The 15077-nt window shown below is 36.7% G+C and overlaps 1 protein-coding gene across 7 annotated transcripts in view; it reads left to right on the top strand.

Moving 5' to 3' along the window:
- PIK3CA (phosphatidylinositol-4,5-bisphosphate 3-kinase catalytic subunit alpha) overlaps positions 1-15077 on the top strand; it is a 78964-nt gene that overhangs the window by 55137 nt on the left and 8750 nt on the right. For all 7 annotated transcript variants that reach the window (XR_012160722.1, XM_073359317.1, XM_073359312.1 and 4 more), the window contains 11 exons: positions 6678-6802; positions 7183-7264; positions 7804-7968; positions 8605-8708; positions 10868-11039; positions 11432-11538; positions 11997-12118; positions 12865-12943; positions 13815-13985; positions 14554-14671; positions 14889-15040. Coding sequence is in view for 6 of the 7 variants with exons in the window: in XM_073359317.1 (XP_073215418.1) it covers positions 6678-6802; positions 7183-7264; positions 7804-7968; positions 8605-8708; positions 10868-11039; positions 11432-11538; positions 11997-12118; positions 12865-12943; positions 13815-13985; positions 14554-14671; positions 14889-15040 (1397 nt within the window). In the remaining variant the exon portion in view is untranslated. The remainder of the gene's footprint in view (positions 1-6677; positions 6803-7182; positions 7265-7803; positions 7969-8604; positions 8709-10867; positions 11040-11431; positions 11539-11996; positions 12119-12864; positions 12944-13814; positions 13986-14553; positions 14672-14888; positions 15041-15077) is intronic.

Genomic DNA, 15077 nt, shown 5'->3' with positions numbered 1-15077 from the left:
ACCACTCAGTCATGTTTGGCCTGGCTGCCTCCACAAATCTCCCTGAAATTAATCTGAAAATGTTGGTCAGTGTGGACTGCACTGTGTCTGCAAAGTCTTCAGAATGCTTTCCCCTGCCCACAAGCGCAACCTCAGTCTTGCTTGGGTTCAGTTTCAGCCAGCTGTTCTTTGTCCTTGAGCTGAACTTATCCAGGCACTGGGCCACCCTGGTGGTAGTGGCCTGGCCATGTGTGGCAAATGATAAGTAGGGCTCTGTGTTGTCTACATATTGCAGGGTGAATAGAAATCAATGATTTATTTTGAAAAACTAAAACACAGTTTTTATTTAAATCAGATATTTTTTATTTTATTTAAATTGTTTTTTAAAAATAACTCTTTCTTTAAAATGAAATCTGAATGTAATACAAAATATGTTAAATCCTAAACTTTTTATAATCTCAAAACATTTTAAATGAAAAATAAATATGTTGAATCCATGAGCCCTCTATCAAAAACTGAGTTAAAGGCTGCTTTTTTATGAAGAATGTAAATGGGAAAATATCTAACTTTTTGCGATCAAGGTTTATGAATATGGCACAGTAGATCATGTACTGTATTAAAGGCTTGTTTTGTTTAATAAACACACAACAGCATATAAAATTTATTTTTAATTAAATTCTAGTTGCTATCCTAATGCAGCTTGACACAAATCATGAGCAAAAAGTTAATTATCTAGTAAATAGGCAATATACGAGTCACCATTTTCTAACATGCTAAACATGTACAATTAATAAGAATCTGAAAATATTAAGCTATATATTTGCTTAAATAAAAGTATTAGTGTACCAAATCTATTTAGTTGTAAATCAGCATGTTTTAATGGTTATATCAACCAATGAGAATGCACCTTTCTTTAGAAAATAGTTGAAGTACAAATGGAAAAGTTGATTAAAATTGATTATTTAAATTGCCGTGATTTAAGTCATTCCACCCTGATCAGGTGTCAGCGAAGCACAATATCTCCTCTGAGCCACAGTGTCTCCTTTTCTTCTCTGGAGGAGGAGTAAGTTGTGATACCCCTTTATGTGACAGCATATATGCACCCCAGTTTGGCTTGTAGCCCTATTGAGACCTCACGGAGTAGGTTGGAAGCCGCCTCTGTACCCCCCCCCTCGCCCATCCCTACCCCCCACAATTCCTTTGTGCAGACATGTTGGTGCTAGGCATGATCTAACCCTACGTCGTCTGATTTTTGGAGTGGTTGAGACGTTTGAATCTGATTCGAGCAATGGGTGCTCAGTACCTCCAAGTCAGTTCATTTTATTAGGTGCCTAACTATACAATATTGGCTAACATCACCACCACCATCATCATTACTGTTGTAACTTACATGATCAAAAGTGTGAAAGAAATAAGTAGATACAGAAATAAAGACACAGCTTTATGAAGAGCTTCCTGTTTTTTTAAATTGTGATCAGAAAGAGGAAAGGAAAAGGGGGGACAAAGTTGACAAAAAATTAAGGTAACCTGATTAATGTTACTTTATGAACCAAAGGTGGTAACGTAGGAAGAGATGTGACAAGGGTTGATAAGGACCTGCATGTGAAAGAAGAAGGAAAGGGACAACTTTAAGAGAATACCAAAGTTGTGAGCTTGAGTACCTGAGGGACAGTGGAGTTGTCTGAAACTGTGGAAGAAAGGGGGAAAAGAAAAAAGACAAAGTTTACATGTTTGACAGTCAAGGATTGAGGAAGCAGAAGAAGATACTGAAGAAACAGGAAGAGATGCAATCCTTGATAGATGAGGGGTAGATCTGAGAGTCACTGGCATAGAGGTCATCCTTAAGTATGAGGTCGTACAAGGAAAAGAGAAGGGGGGCTGAGGCAGACATCTGAAAAACACCAACAAAGTTGAAGTGTGATGATAAATCAAAGGCAACACTGAAGGAGATTACATGCAGGTGAAGAACCAGGAAAGAAAGGACTGTAAATCCACATAAGATGATAGTTTTGAGAGCTGGGTGGTCAACAGCATAAAAGTAGCAAAGACTGAAGAGAATGAGTATGGTCCTTAGGATTGGCAAGGGAGAGATTAGTAGTGACTATAGTGAGGGTTTGTAAATTTAGTGGTTTCTAAAATATTCATCTCTACAGTAGCTGAAACCTGTCTAGGTTCTTACTTTGAGCCCATGACTGTGGTACCTTTAAAAATTACAAAGCACTCTCCTGAATGTCCCCATTTCTCTTTCTTCAACGTGAAAGTAATAGTGTGCATTAGGTGAGAGTTATGCTTCAGAATGCTGTAGTTTTCTCCCACCTATAGAACAGATTAGTAGCGGGGGTCCTCTGCTTATCACAGATGGACACAAAATTCTCATAATTAATTACCAGTCCAAATCATCTCAACTGCAGAAGCTGCTTTAAAGTAGGAACGAGGCAGACTTGCAGAATCTAGAAGTTGGGGTTGCATATCTGATGCATATTTGTATCTTCTTGATTGACTGTAAATCTTGAAAGGACAGATACTTTTTAATTTTTTAGAGGCTTTCTGGTTTCTTTAAGGCTCGAATATAGCCATCTCAGTACTGTTTCTTCTATCCTTAGCTGAAACTAGAAAGTGCAGAGAAGTATACATTCTAATAGTTTTTAAAGGCACAACAAAGACGATGTGATACATTTTGAACTTCAAAAATATTCAGGGTTTGTTTTTGAAGGTTAGGGTGATGGGTGGGCGTTTATTTCCTATTGAACCAGCTTGCTTGTCCCTATGATACTCAGGAGCGAGATCATAGCAGTTAGAGGAGGAGAAAGGTGTATTAGCATCCATTTCCATGTCAAACCAGTAATGCATAATGCTACTCATACTCTCTCCTTTTTCTCCTTTTGTGTTTTTTTTCGCATTGCTCCCTACTAAAACTCTAATAATCTACTTTGTGTCTGCCAAGTATCCTCTTGCTGCTCCTTCTAATCCCTCTTTTAAAACATTTTTCATAAAATCTTCCTAAATTTGTCTCATCACTATTGATATCTCCACAGCATACCTGTTGTTCCTTTTATTGTCTTACCTGTTTTTATCTTGTAAACTCTTTGGGGCAGGAGCTGTGTGTTCTGTAAAGTACTGCGTGTTTTTATGGCTGTATAATAGTAATGACACCAAGTAACTTGAAAATAAAACTTTGGACAAGACAATGTATGCTACACATTCAAGATCTGACACTGGCTTAGAGTTTACCAATTACCAATATACTTGTTTAAAATTTTTGACACGTTAGTCCCAAATGCTCTGGAAACCACCAGGCCAAGTTACCATAGTGGTGTTCTATAAAACATCTTCTGTTAACATACGAAACAATAGACATGTATTTTTGTTTAATTTTGAAATGCACTATGTTGCACTTTTAACCAATAAATTAGTAGAAATATTTAAGATCCGGTATAGATACTGTTATAATGGAGCATTTATAGATCCATTGTTACTTCAGATATTTCAGACGCTTTCTCAAATATTAAATTTATATATTATCTACTTTACTGTCCCACACTTCATAGAATTTCAAGTTTTTGATGTTGACCTCAACAGGATAAATGCATTTTCCCACTGGGCTTGACCTAAACCATGAACTTTCTGACCTAATATACAGGTACATTTTGTCTTATGATCCAACATGTGCAAATAGTTTTAAACCTTATTTTACAGTGGTATTAATTGAAGGTCAAGAAAATGTAGTGATTTTTTTCAAATTTATAGTGAATTAAAAGCAAAACTAGATTTGAACTGAGCTTCCTAATTCCTAGTCACTTTGTCAACTTGAAATCTAGTCAGTTTTGAAAAATGAGTTTCCAGTGCTACCCATGTCCCCTAAATCCACTTGCCAATGTATATAATATGCAAACAGATTTCCTTTCCCCCCTCCCCCCACCTTTTTTCTTTTTTTTTCCTGCCTGGTTGCTTTTCAACAAATACTCACACAAACAAGAAGGAAAACTGAATGACTTGTATAGGAAAAAGAGTGAACTAAAGAAACAAACTGAAAAATCATTTTGCTGTAATCAATTTAAGTTACAGTAATCTTCATTGTGTATAACAGCTGCAGCCATAAAAGGAATTTCAGAAGTGTGGTTTGTTTGTCCTTGAGTTGATGCTTTAACTCTAAACAGTAGCACATGGGCTAGTTCTGTTTCCTTATTTTTATTTGGCTTTGTTCTACTTACGATGAGCCTCTACCAGAAGCTAGATAAATACGTGCTTTTAAAAAGCTTTTAATATTTTTTTATAAATATGACTTTTTATAGGATTGAATATATAGCTTCCCCACTCCTGGCATGAATCTTTTATCCACTGACTTACCTCCCATAATTCTCTTTTGTCTTAAGGTTTTTTTTGGTTTTTGTTGTTTTGTTTTGTTTTTTCCATAGCATTTCTTGCTATAACATCAAGTGTATATCCCAGTTTTTGATGACTCCAAGACATTTGGAATAGACATTATTGTGCCATATCTACTATATGTTCTTTTAAAAAACATTTCCACTGGTGGCAGTTCTAAAGTGTTTGCCTCTTCTCTTTTCTGACTCCAATTCACTTGCTTCAGAAGCTGCACTCATTAAAGTGGACAGGCTAGAGTGGCTGGATTACTAATCAGGTGGGAGATGGGTGGGGAACAAGTCGAGGGATTTTCAGTAGATATGTGCTGCAAGGGAGTGTGATATGTTCATTCCCTTTGGAAATGCTCATGACCTAATTTAAGCCATTTTAAGTGTCCCCATATAACACCGTGAACCATGCCTTGTGTGAGTAACTATAATAATACAGTTTAAAAAAAAATGACCTAACTAAAACTGAAGGCAAAGCATAGTACTTCCAGTCTTAAGTATAGGTTATGTACCTTTTTTTAACTTGCAGTAGGCTATAATCTATCAGTTCCTTCTACATTAAAATATTTTATGTACATTTTAAGGCATAATACTCTTTAAAAGACCAAACAATATGTCTCTCTGTCTCTGGGTGATTCTGGTTTGCCTTGTTTCTCAAATGAGAACCAGCCACACTTACAAAAAAAATCTTCTTACCAAGATGTTCTAGGTAGTTCCACAATGATGTTACCCAGTAATCTAGCTCTGAAAGAGGGTTTCTGCAAACAAAATGGGAATTTCGGACAAAATTTAGTTTTTAATGCACGTTTCACATGGCAAAGGGGCTTACTCTTCACTTTTCCTTTTACCATATTTTATAACAACATATAACCATATATTTTATATGCATCCTGAAGAGCTCAAAATGTGAATTCAGATTTAAAGATGTGTGCAGTTGAATAGAATTAGATGTTTCTGCAGCATTTCAGCTTCTGACAAATAAATTGCAAAAATGATAGCACTTAAAAATAGAGCTGGATGAATAACTGATTTTTCAGTTTGCTGGCCGTACCAAAAAAATGGGAGAAATTTTGTTTTGAGTTGACCCAAAACAAAAAACTTTTGACTTTTTTAGACAAAGTTCAAAATAAAAAAAAATTGGCTTTGTTTTTTGTTTTTTTGTTTTTGTTTTTTGCTTCTTTCTGTTAAACTTCATTCAGGTTTATTTAATCAGTTGTTTTGAATCCAAAAATCAAGCAATCGAAAATCTTTTTTTTTTAAATGTCATAATAAAACATTTTGGATTTTTTTATCTGAAACAATTTGACAAGTTTAACACAAATTCACAAAATGTCTCAATCGAGCCAAATCTGTGGTTTTTGATGGAAACAAGTTTAAGATGAAAAATTTCACCATGCTCTGTGAATTGTGGCTTATGCTAAAGAGCATACCAAAGCCCTATATCACTAAAACCCCTTAGGAATTCAGTCTTTGTACAGTGCAAACCATTCCACAAACAAAATATCAGAAACTCCATTACCCTGGCATCATGCTGTAAAATGAAGAAGTTTTACACCAACCATAGACTAAAAGTTACTAAATTATTGGAGAAAGAAAGAAGGGGCAGAGGAGTCATGGGTGACCGAGCTGGTTTATTTGATTTTGTATCTATAAAATGCATCTATGTAACAGGTTCTGAACACATGAAATGACGCTTAATGAACTCAATCGCAGGATGCACCTAGCTCCCCTGAGGGTTACTTTGAGTGTCCCTACTCCTTTGGGGAATCTGTTCAGCATTAACGAACACTGGCTTTACAGTCACATTGGAAATCAATTTGAAACTCTCCCCCTGATTTTCCAAGTTTCCTGGACATGTTCCACACTTCCTCTCAGACCTCATATTCACGTATTTTTTTTCCCACACTCTGCTTCTCCATTCTTGGCTTTTTCTCTGCCCCCTTCCAGCAGATATCCTGAATAGTTTGCTAAATGAGGATGGGGTTGTCACTTTCATCTTGTGGTTTATGGGGCTCTTGCTAGAATCTCATTTGATGGTAGTGTGCCAACTGCTATTGTCCCTCCATCCAACTAATTTCTTTGGAATGATATCTCTGTCCGTGGTCGTAAGCAATTACAAAAATCAAAACACTATAAAGCTAGCACTGTTTAATCTTTTTTAAAATATAATACAGAGCTGCACTCGGATTGAAAGAAACAACCAACAGATTTTTAATAATAGAGTATAAATGATGCTACACTATATAAAAATACTATGTTTACATCAGGTATGTAGCTTGCGTGAGAGCAGAAGTGTGTGGAAGGATAATGTACCATTTTCTTTTACAGAGTAACAGGCTAGCTAGAGATAATGAATTAAGAGAAAGTGACAAAGAGCAACTCCGTGCAATTTGTACACGAGACCCTCTGTCTGAAATTACTGAGCAAGAGAAGGACTTCCTTTGGAGCCACAGGTATACAGAATCATAAAGATGGGGTTCTGGAATTCTCTAATTTCATAAAACCCATAATTGACTTGAATTCTGGCCTGTTGTTCAATATGTTCCTCCATGCTGTGGTTAGCATTTTAGGAAAGCATATATTAGTTTTATTCGCCTGTGGAGGAAAGCTGGTGATAGAAGTAATCCATTATGTGCCTCAGTTCTGCAAACTTACCTGTGTGGACAGATACCTGTGCCTATGCAGAGCCCTGCTGACTTCAGTGGGACTCTGCAGGCATAAAGGTAGATAATAATTCAGGATTGAAGGCCATAGTCTGCTGTGATCAAAGTAAAGCTACTTACTGTTTACCTCTAGTTTGTATATGCAAGTTACATTTTTTTCTCTTTTACAGACATTATTGTGTAAATACCCCAGAAATTCTACCCAAACTACTTTTGTCTGTTAAATGGAACTCTAGAGATGAAGTAGCCCAGGTAATATACCACGTTCAAGAAACTTCACTAAAAGACATTTTTAAACACAGTTTATCTTTGATTTTTAAAAATGATTTTCTTCAACTTGCATGAAAGTGAGCAATCATTAGTTAGAATATGTTCTGCTCATGCAACCCATTGGTTGGTGTGTGTTCTGTCCCGCTCTGTGCCTGATCCGCAGATGATGGTTCCAGAGCCTGACTGTTTAGTTCAAGAGCCTTATGCTTTTACCTCTAGAGGTCCCTGGTTCAATCCCTGATGTCTTGCTGACCAGTGAGTTACGCTGGGTTGACATTACTGACTATGGAATGACTGAGGTTGTAGTTCTTATTATAGCTTTTTTTATATAGTGGATAAAATATTTAGCAGGTTGTAGTTTCCATCAAGTTAGTCATTTGTGAGATCAAAGAGTAAATTCAGTTTATAAACAGGAAAATGATTGCTGGTCCTACATGGGTCTATTTCATAATTATTGTTTTGTCCATGCAACTGCTTAAAATGTCTGGATTATGTTGGGTTGCTGTTTTTGTTCCACACAGATGTACTGCTTGGTAAAAGACTGGCCTCCAATCAAGCCAGAACAGGCAATGGAGCTTTTGGACTGTAATTATCCTGACCCAATGGTGCGGGCATTTGCAGTTCGGTGTCTGGAGAAGTATTTGACAGATGACAAACTGTCTCAGTACTTAATCCAGCTAGTACAGGTACCCTAGCTTGTTCTGTTAAATTAGAGGTTATGTATATTTGTTGTTGACAATTGTTTTTAATTGTTGCTTCCTAAATCTGATGTAGCAAGAAGAAAGAGAAGAAATCTTGACAACAGTAATTCCCGAATGATTCTGGGGAATAGATAATAAATATAGTAGTTGCAATCTTGAAATATCAAACCTGGTTTATTTTACTGTAAATAGGATGAGAGATGTTAGGACCCTGCAAGGAGATACAGAGCTGTTCTGCTGATTCACACTGGCAGCCAGACCATTTATCTTTCTGTAGCATGGACTGGGCAGGCTCCCTGAAGAGGCAATTCTAGAAATCTTAGCAAAATGACCCTAAAATTTGGTTGGTGTCAGTTAAGTTAACAATAAAGGAAATGTCAGATAGGTGGTAAGTTTGGACCTTTATCCAGTGTGTGTACTGTTAAGCAGGGTTGGAACAATGCCTGCTAACATTTACAAACCCTAAAGTATGAGGGCCAGACATTCTTGAGTTATAAAATCCTTTTCCAGAATGTGGCTCTTCTTTTATGTAGTATGTGTCTGGATGTGTATTATCCATGGGAATATTTGCAAAATGAAAGCTACAGTTCCAAATTCTCATTTCTTCTTACCCATAAATAGGTTCTGAAATATGAGCAATATTTGGATAATCTGCTGGTGAGATTTTTACTCAAGAAGGCACTGACCAATCAAAGGATAGGACACTTTTTCTTTTGGCACTTAAAGTAAGTTTGTTTGGGAAGTTTTTTGGGTAATGGTGGGTTTCCACCAAGCTGTACCACAGTAGTTAGGGGTATGAAATGTCAGAAATGTTCTTTTTTCTTAAGTTATTACTACTATAAGGTTTTTTTGTTTTTTGTTTTCTATATAAGCAGCATGACTCCCCAGACAAAATTAGTTCTCAAATCTGTAGTCAGTTTAGGTGTCTAGAAGTTTGGAAAGATACAGAAGATAATGAACTACCTATTTTTGATATAGACTTTTTTTGTAGTAGCCAGCATTGTATCTACGGTAGGAATGTCATGCTCAGTCACTGAAGAGAGCTGAATTCCTTCTCTGATGGGCTGAGGGTATAAATTTAGGGCCCCATACTCCCTCAATCCACAATAGATCTACTATTCTCAGTGGAAGGTTTATACAAAGATCAATAACTTTTAATTATTATTTATTTGTTCAGTACCTCGTTATTGCATTTAGTATCACTAAGTAAGAAAGTATGCTCCCCTTTAAGACCACCATTCTTCATTTGTCTTCTTCCTTTAGCCTCTTCTGTTTCTTTCAATCTTTCCTGCCCTCTAGTTAATGTTTACTGAAGCAGTCACTCTGGCTTTACTGTGTACTTATTCTGTTCCTATGATTAGACCTTTGTTGTTGCATTATATCATACGTAATCCCCACCATGGGTGCAGGGGACTGGACTAGATGACTGTCAAGGTCCCTTCTAGTCCTGTGATGCTATGTCATGATCATTGTTCCACTTTGTCTTTTCTATTTAAATCACTGCTGAAAGTGTAATGAAAAGTTTAAAAAATAGGTGGTGCATGATGTTGAAATTTAAATTAAGATTGCTGAGTAGTTAGTAACTGGGTGTGTACAGTGTGATTATCGGCAAATTCCACATTAACTGTAGATAATTAGCTCATCTCCATTGCTTGCTTTCTAAATTTAAGATATTTCAAATTACTTTTATATGCAAGAGCCTTTTAAAATTGCCTGTTGTGAAGAATGTGGGAATTATATGTATTTTATGAATATTTTTATATACACATACACACCCCCACACACACCCACACACCCCCTGTGGGTTTTGAAGTTACTGTGCTGCTGTCTAAAGGGCAACTAAGTTAAATCAGCCATAGTTAACTTACTTCTCTAGGAACCAAAAGTGAATGGCTGAGTGTAGACAATCCCGATGGACAGTGGAGCTGATAATTCCTTGGAGGTGTACCTTCACTAATGTGGAAATGGGCTCACAGACCCCATTGCAGGGGAGTGCAAGAGCTCCACTTGACACCTTTAGGGTTTCAGTGCAGGAACTTTCAAACAGAGAGATTGAATATAGTAGAAAAGCTGAGCTTCTGAGTCATAGGGATAGAGCAGGGGTGGGCAAACTTTTTGGCCCGAGGGCCACATTGGAGTTGCAAAACTGTATGGATGGCGGGATAGGGAAGGCTGTGCCTCCCCTAACAGCCTGGCCCCTGAACAATCCAACCCCCCCGCTCCCCACCCCCTTACCATGCCACTCAGAGCAGTAGAAGCTCGTGTCCATGCTGCTGCGCTCCCCGGCAGGAGCGACAGACCAGAACACTGGCAGTGCGGTGATCTGAGGCTGTGCGGGAGGGGGACAGTAGGGGAGGGGCTGGGAGCTCAGAGGCCATGCGGGATGGTCCCACGGGCCATAGTTTTTCCACCTCTGGGATTGAGGGTCTGCAGAGAAGCAGGCAGTAACTTGGTCCCTGGGAAAACAGGAAGGGTGTCAAGGCTAAATTGGGCCTACCTAGTTGCATGAGGTAAATGCTACATTTGGGCAAGGCTGTATGCTTTAGTTATTTTTAAACCTTTTCTCTCTGCTTATGATGTTCCTGTGGATGGATAAATCATACTGTTTTGAACAAGCTGTTCTGTCACTGTGTTTACCAGGGGATCACAGCTCCCAGAGTGGGATCTACAGCAGAGACCAAAACCAGTTGGACCTGCTGAGGTAATATAGGTGATAAGCAGGAGGTGCTGTAGCCTGGTCTGTTGTCTAAAAGTGGGCTGAATTGTAGAATTCCATTCTGAGAGAAGTTTGCCAACTGAGAAAAGGGCTTAGGGACAGCATCAGTCCTGAACAGTAATACCGGTAAACGTTCTTCTTTTACCTGTAAATGTTCTCTTTTGATAGGTCTGAAATGCACAATAAGAATGTAAGCCAGAGATTTGGTTTACTTTTGGAGTCCTACTGTCGAGCATGTGGGATGTACCTAAAACATTTGAGCAGGCAGGTGGAGGCTATGGAGAAACTGATAAACCTCACAGATATTCTCAAGCAGGAGAAGAAGGATGAGACACAAAAGGTATTAGTGTTATCAGAATACAAGAATTAAGTATGTTTAAAAGTAGTTTAATAAGAATTGGGTCTTTACTTGGTTAGTTAAAATAGTGTGATATTGTTTACTTCAGTAGGTAATAAAATTCCTTACCAGGTGTTGGAGATATTTTTACTGTACCCACTGTTGTTGGCCAGTTGAGTAGGTCATTTGAATAGAAGTTATGTCATACAACTATTTTCAGGTAATATGAAAATAATGCTTCAGTTCTGGTGATATATGACGAATGTGGGATTGTTTGTTTTTTGACACTTGCATTACACAAAATTACATCTTAAATCAAAATTAAACCCCAGCATGTATGTACATCTTTCTCATATCATCAAAAAGCTCTCAAATTAAATGTGATTACCCTTCAGGTACAGATGAAGTTTCTTGTTGAACAAATGAGGCGGCCAGATTTCATGGATGCTTTACAAGGCTTTATTTCGCCTCTTAACCCTGCTCATCAGCTGGGAAATCTTAGGTATGTTCTTCCCTTTTGGAATTTAAGTAGTCCATTTTTCTGAAATTAGTGCATCTTGGAAAAGATTTTAAAATTTGCAAATGTACTAAGAAAATTGTATAGTGGATACCTTTTTTTGACCTTCAGCCGGTAGCATCAGTAGAACAACTTTAAATGACCACAGAATAATGCTTGTAATTTTTGTGACGAACCTTATTATTTGGCCAGAAGTGATGCTGCCTAAAGATTATATACACCCAGTTCCCTTGTCAGGCAGCACAAGCTAGTGCACTTCTTGCTTTAAGTTTAAGGCTAAAGAATGAAAATTTGTTGTTAACTGTCCATCTCGGCCCATCATAGTGTTATATCAGCCATAAATGTTGGGGGAAGGAAAGGTGAAGAGAGCAGGAATACTACAAAAGCACCATTCACTGATGTCAACAATACACTTATTTAGAAGAAATCTTATCTTTTTGTAGGCTTGAGGAGTGCAGGATTATGTCCTCTGCAAAAAGGCCACTGTGGTTGAACTGGGAAAACCCAGATATTATGTCTGAACTGTTGTTTCAAAACAATGAAATCATCTTTAAAAATGGAGATGGTAAGGGCACAAAATACATGCATATCCTGGTTAACATATTTTGTGTGTTTATACATAAGCTTCTCTTCTCATACCTTGCTTGTTGACTTAAAGTTTTTTTTATAAATAATTTATAGAATACATGTTAAAGAAATACACATACCTTGTTTGGCTTTGCTAATTTAAGTTTCTAAAGAAATGGGTATGTAAAAAATGAACAGACAAACACATGCACAGTATTTTTGTAGCTGTGCTCCTAGGCTATGCTTTTTCAAACACTCATTCTCTTTTATAACAGTATTTTGAACTGTTTTTTCCTCTTAGAACATGACTCGTGTATGCACTGTACTTTCCGTAGTATTGAAATTGATTTGCCTAATATTTTCGTAGGGTCACTCTGTGCTTATCATAACATTATTTAACTGTAATACTATTCAAATGTTAAAATGCTTTAGAATATTTGCTCTCATTTGTAAAGCCATGTTTGATGTCTGTCTCATTAATCCACGCAGATTTTAAAGTTGTATATTACTAATCTGTCTTGAAACTACCTTAACTCTTTTACATTAATCCTTAAACATTAAAGGTTGCTTTTGACTTCTGCATAATGATCATACATTTTAGAGAACGTAACTTTAGTGAAATACACAACCTACTCTCCCACTCTAAAATATATTGGGGGGAAAATAATAAAATGGCATGTTACAAAAAGCTTTCATGCTAATCTTATAAAATCCACAACATCTGTATGTACTTGAATATTTCAGATTTACGTCAGGACATGCTGACACTTCAGATCATTCGAATTATGGAAAACATCTGGCAAAATCAGGGTCTTGATCTTCGGTGAGCAACAGAAAGTATTCTCAAGTGCCATTCTTAATGTTTTCTGTTTAACCTAATTACTACATATGGTTCCTTTCCTTTTCCATGAAAAACAAATTTAATACTTAAAGTGATTTGTAAGCATGTTTCTGTATGTTATACTGTAACTTTTTTTATAGCTTCAAGATATCCAAAATATTGGGGTCTATAAACTGATCTGTGCCTTATGTGCAAATTTATTTCAGTCTAGTTCCAGGGAATGGCCATCAGTAAGACTAGCATTATTGCGGTACATGGGTTTCCATTACCATTTTATAATATTGAGAGGTAATAGATCTGGAAATGTATTTTTAAAATTTCATGTGGGGTTTTCGTAAAGCAGGCTTTACTTAAGCTTTATTCTGTATTATGCGTTTCTGGTAGCACTCAGGTTGTGCTGAATGTTCCCTTTCTTAAAGTCCGGAGACTGTCCTGCCCTTAGTATTAAAGTCTGAAGATGTGTACAGAAATATATCTTGATAAATCTACCTACATTTTGAAAGTTCCATTAATGATTATTTATAATATTCAGAGGTATTGCGGAAACCACTAGTAATTTTCAGCTTAAATCTTTTCCCAGTATAAAACTAGGAAATAAATTGCCAGATACAGTGGCCGCATTGTCAGGCACATTATTGAACTCTAGTGTTCTTGCACACTTTTTTTCTCAACACTTCTGATAATACAGCTGTAGGGTTTTCAAATGTATTTTCAGCAGAACCCTATGAAGTAAATCCAGTAATAGATGGTATTGATCTGAATAAGGTTACTAACCAGAATGTGCATATTTTGTACTGTTTAAAATGCTTTGTCTGAAAACTTGCTCTTTATAATGTTTTTTTTTTTCTTCCAGGATGTTGCCTTATGGCTGTTTGTCTATTGGTGATTGTGTGGGACTTATTGAGGTGGTGAGAAGCTCTCACACAATTATGCAGATTCAGTGTAAAGGTGGTCTAAAGGGCGCATTGCAGTTCAATAGCCACACATTACATCAGTGGCTCAAGGACAAAAACAAAGGAGAAATGTGAGTTTTTACTTTTCATTTACTTACTCTCCTTCTTAATTCACCTGTTTTGTTTTTTTGATGGAGGCCTCAAAACAGAAATATTTCATGCCCCCCTTCTTGAAGTGGGAAACTAAGTCATACAATGATACTCCACGCCTGGTATTTTTGCTATCCGTAGCTCTCCTCTTGAGGTTAAGGCATTGTGTGATATCATTGTGACAATGCAGCAGTTGGCAAAAAATTGGCAATTTAAGATATACACTTGCACAAATACATGGTTTAAATCTGAATTTGCATTAGTAGCTTATCAGAGTGAAAATTTCTTTTCTGTGTCTTTAAGAAAGTTGCTCTAACGGTGAGTTTATTATTATTTTTTTATCTTATTCCAGGTATTGTTGTATTCCAAGAATGCTGAATCTCTACCTAGCTTTTTGATTCAGTTCAATGATAAAATCCAAGTAGTCTTGATTTGCGTGTTTTCCATAAGCTAGTATACACATATCTTTCATTACATGCATGTTATTTCTGCACTTCTGTGGTGTTAGAACTTCAGAAGAATAATGCCTCCAGTGTTTGTTTTCAACAGGTATGATGCAGCTATTGATTTGTTTACACGGTCTTGCGCTGGCTATTGTGTTGCTACCTTCATATTGGGAATTGGTGATCGTCACAATAGTAACATCATGGTGAAAGATGACGGACAAGTAAGATACTATTTTGCAAAAAGTCTCTCTCTACAAATATTTGCGTATGTAATATGTCATCATCCATTTGTCTGATGTATAGACACTAATTGTATGGCATATTGGTGTTTGGATCACAAAATCCAAGCAAAAATTAGATGAACTGATATTACTATGAAAGCTGTTTAAATATGCAGAATAATTTTAAAATATGTAACCATTTTCTTCCTTTTTAAAGCTGTTTCACATTGATTTTGGACACTTCCTTGATCACAAAAAGAAAAAATTTGGTTACAAACGAGAGCGTGTGCCATTTGTCTTAACGCAAGATTTCTTAATAGTGATTAGTAAAGGAGCCCAAGAATGTACCAAAACAAGGGAATTTGAAAGGTAAGCCATTTTTTAATTGAGCAGTTATTTCACATAA

This window comes from Lepidochelys kempii, chromosome 9 (assembly GCF_965140265.1).
Source record: "Lepidochelys kempii isolate rLepKem1 chromosome 9, rLepKem1.hap2, whole genome shotgun sequence".
NCBI classification, from domain to species: domain Eukaryota; kingdom Metazoa; phylum Chordata; order Testudines; family Cheloniidae; genus Lepidochelys; species Lepidochelys kempii.
Note: the sequence above shows the minus strand (reverse complement) of the source record. Positions and strands in the feature narration are given on the sequence as shown.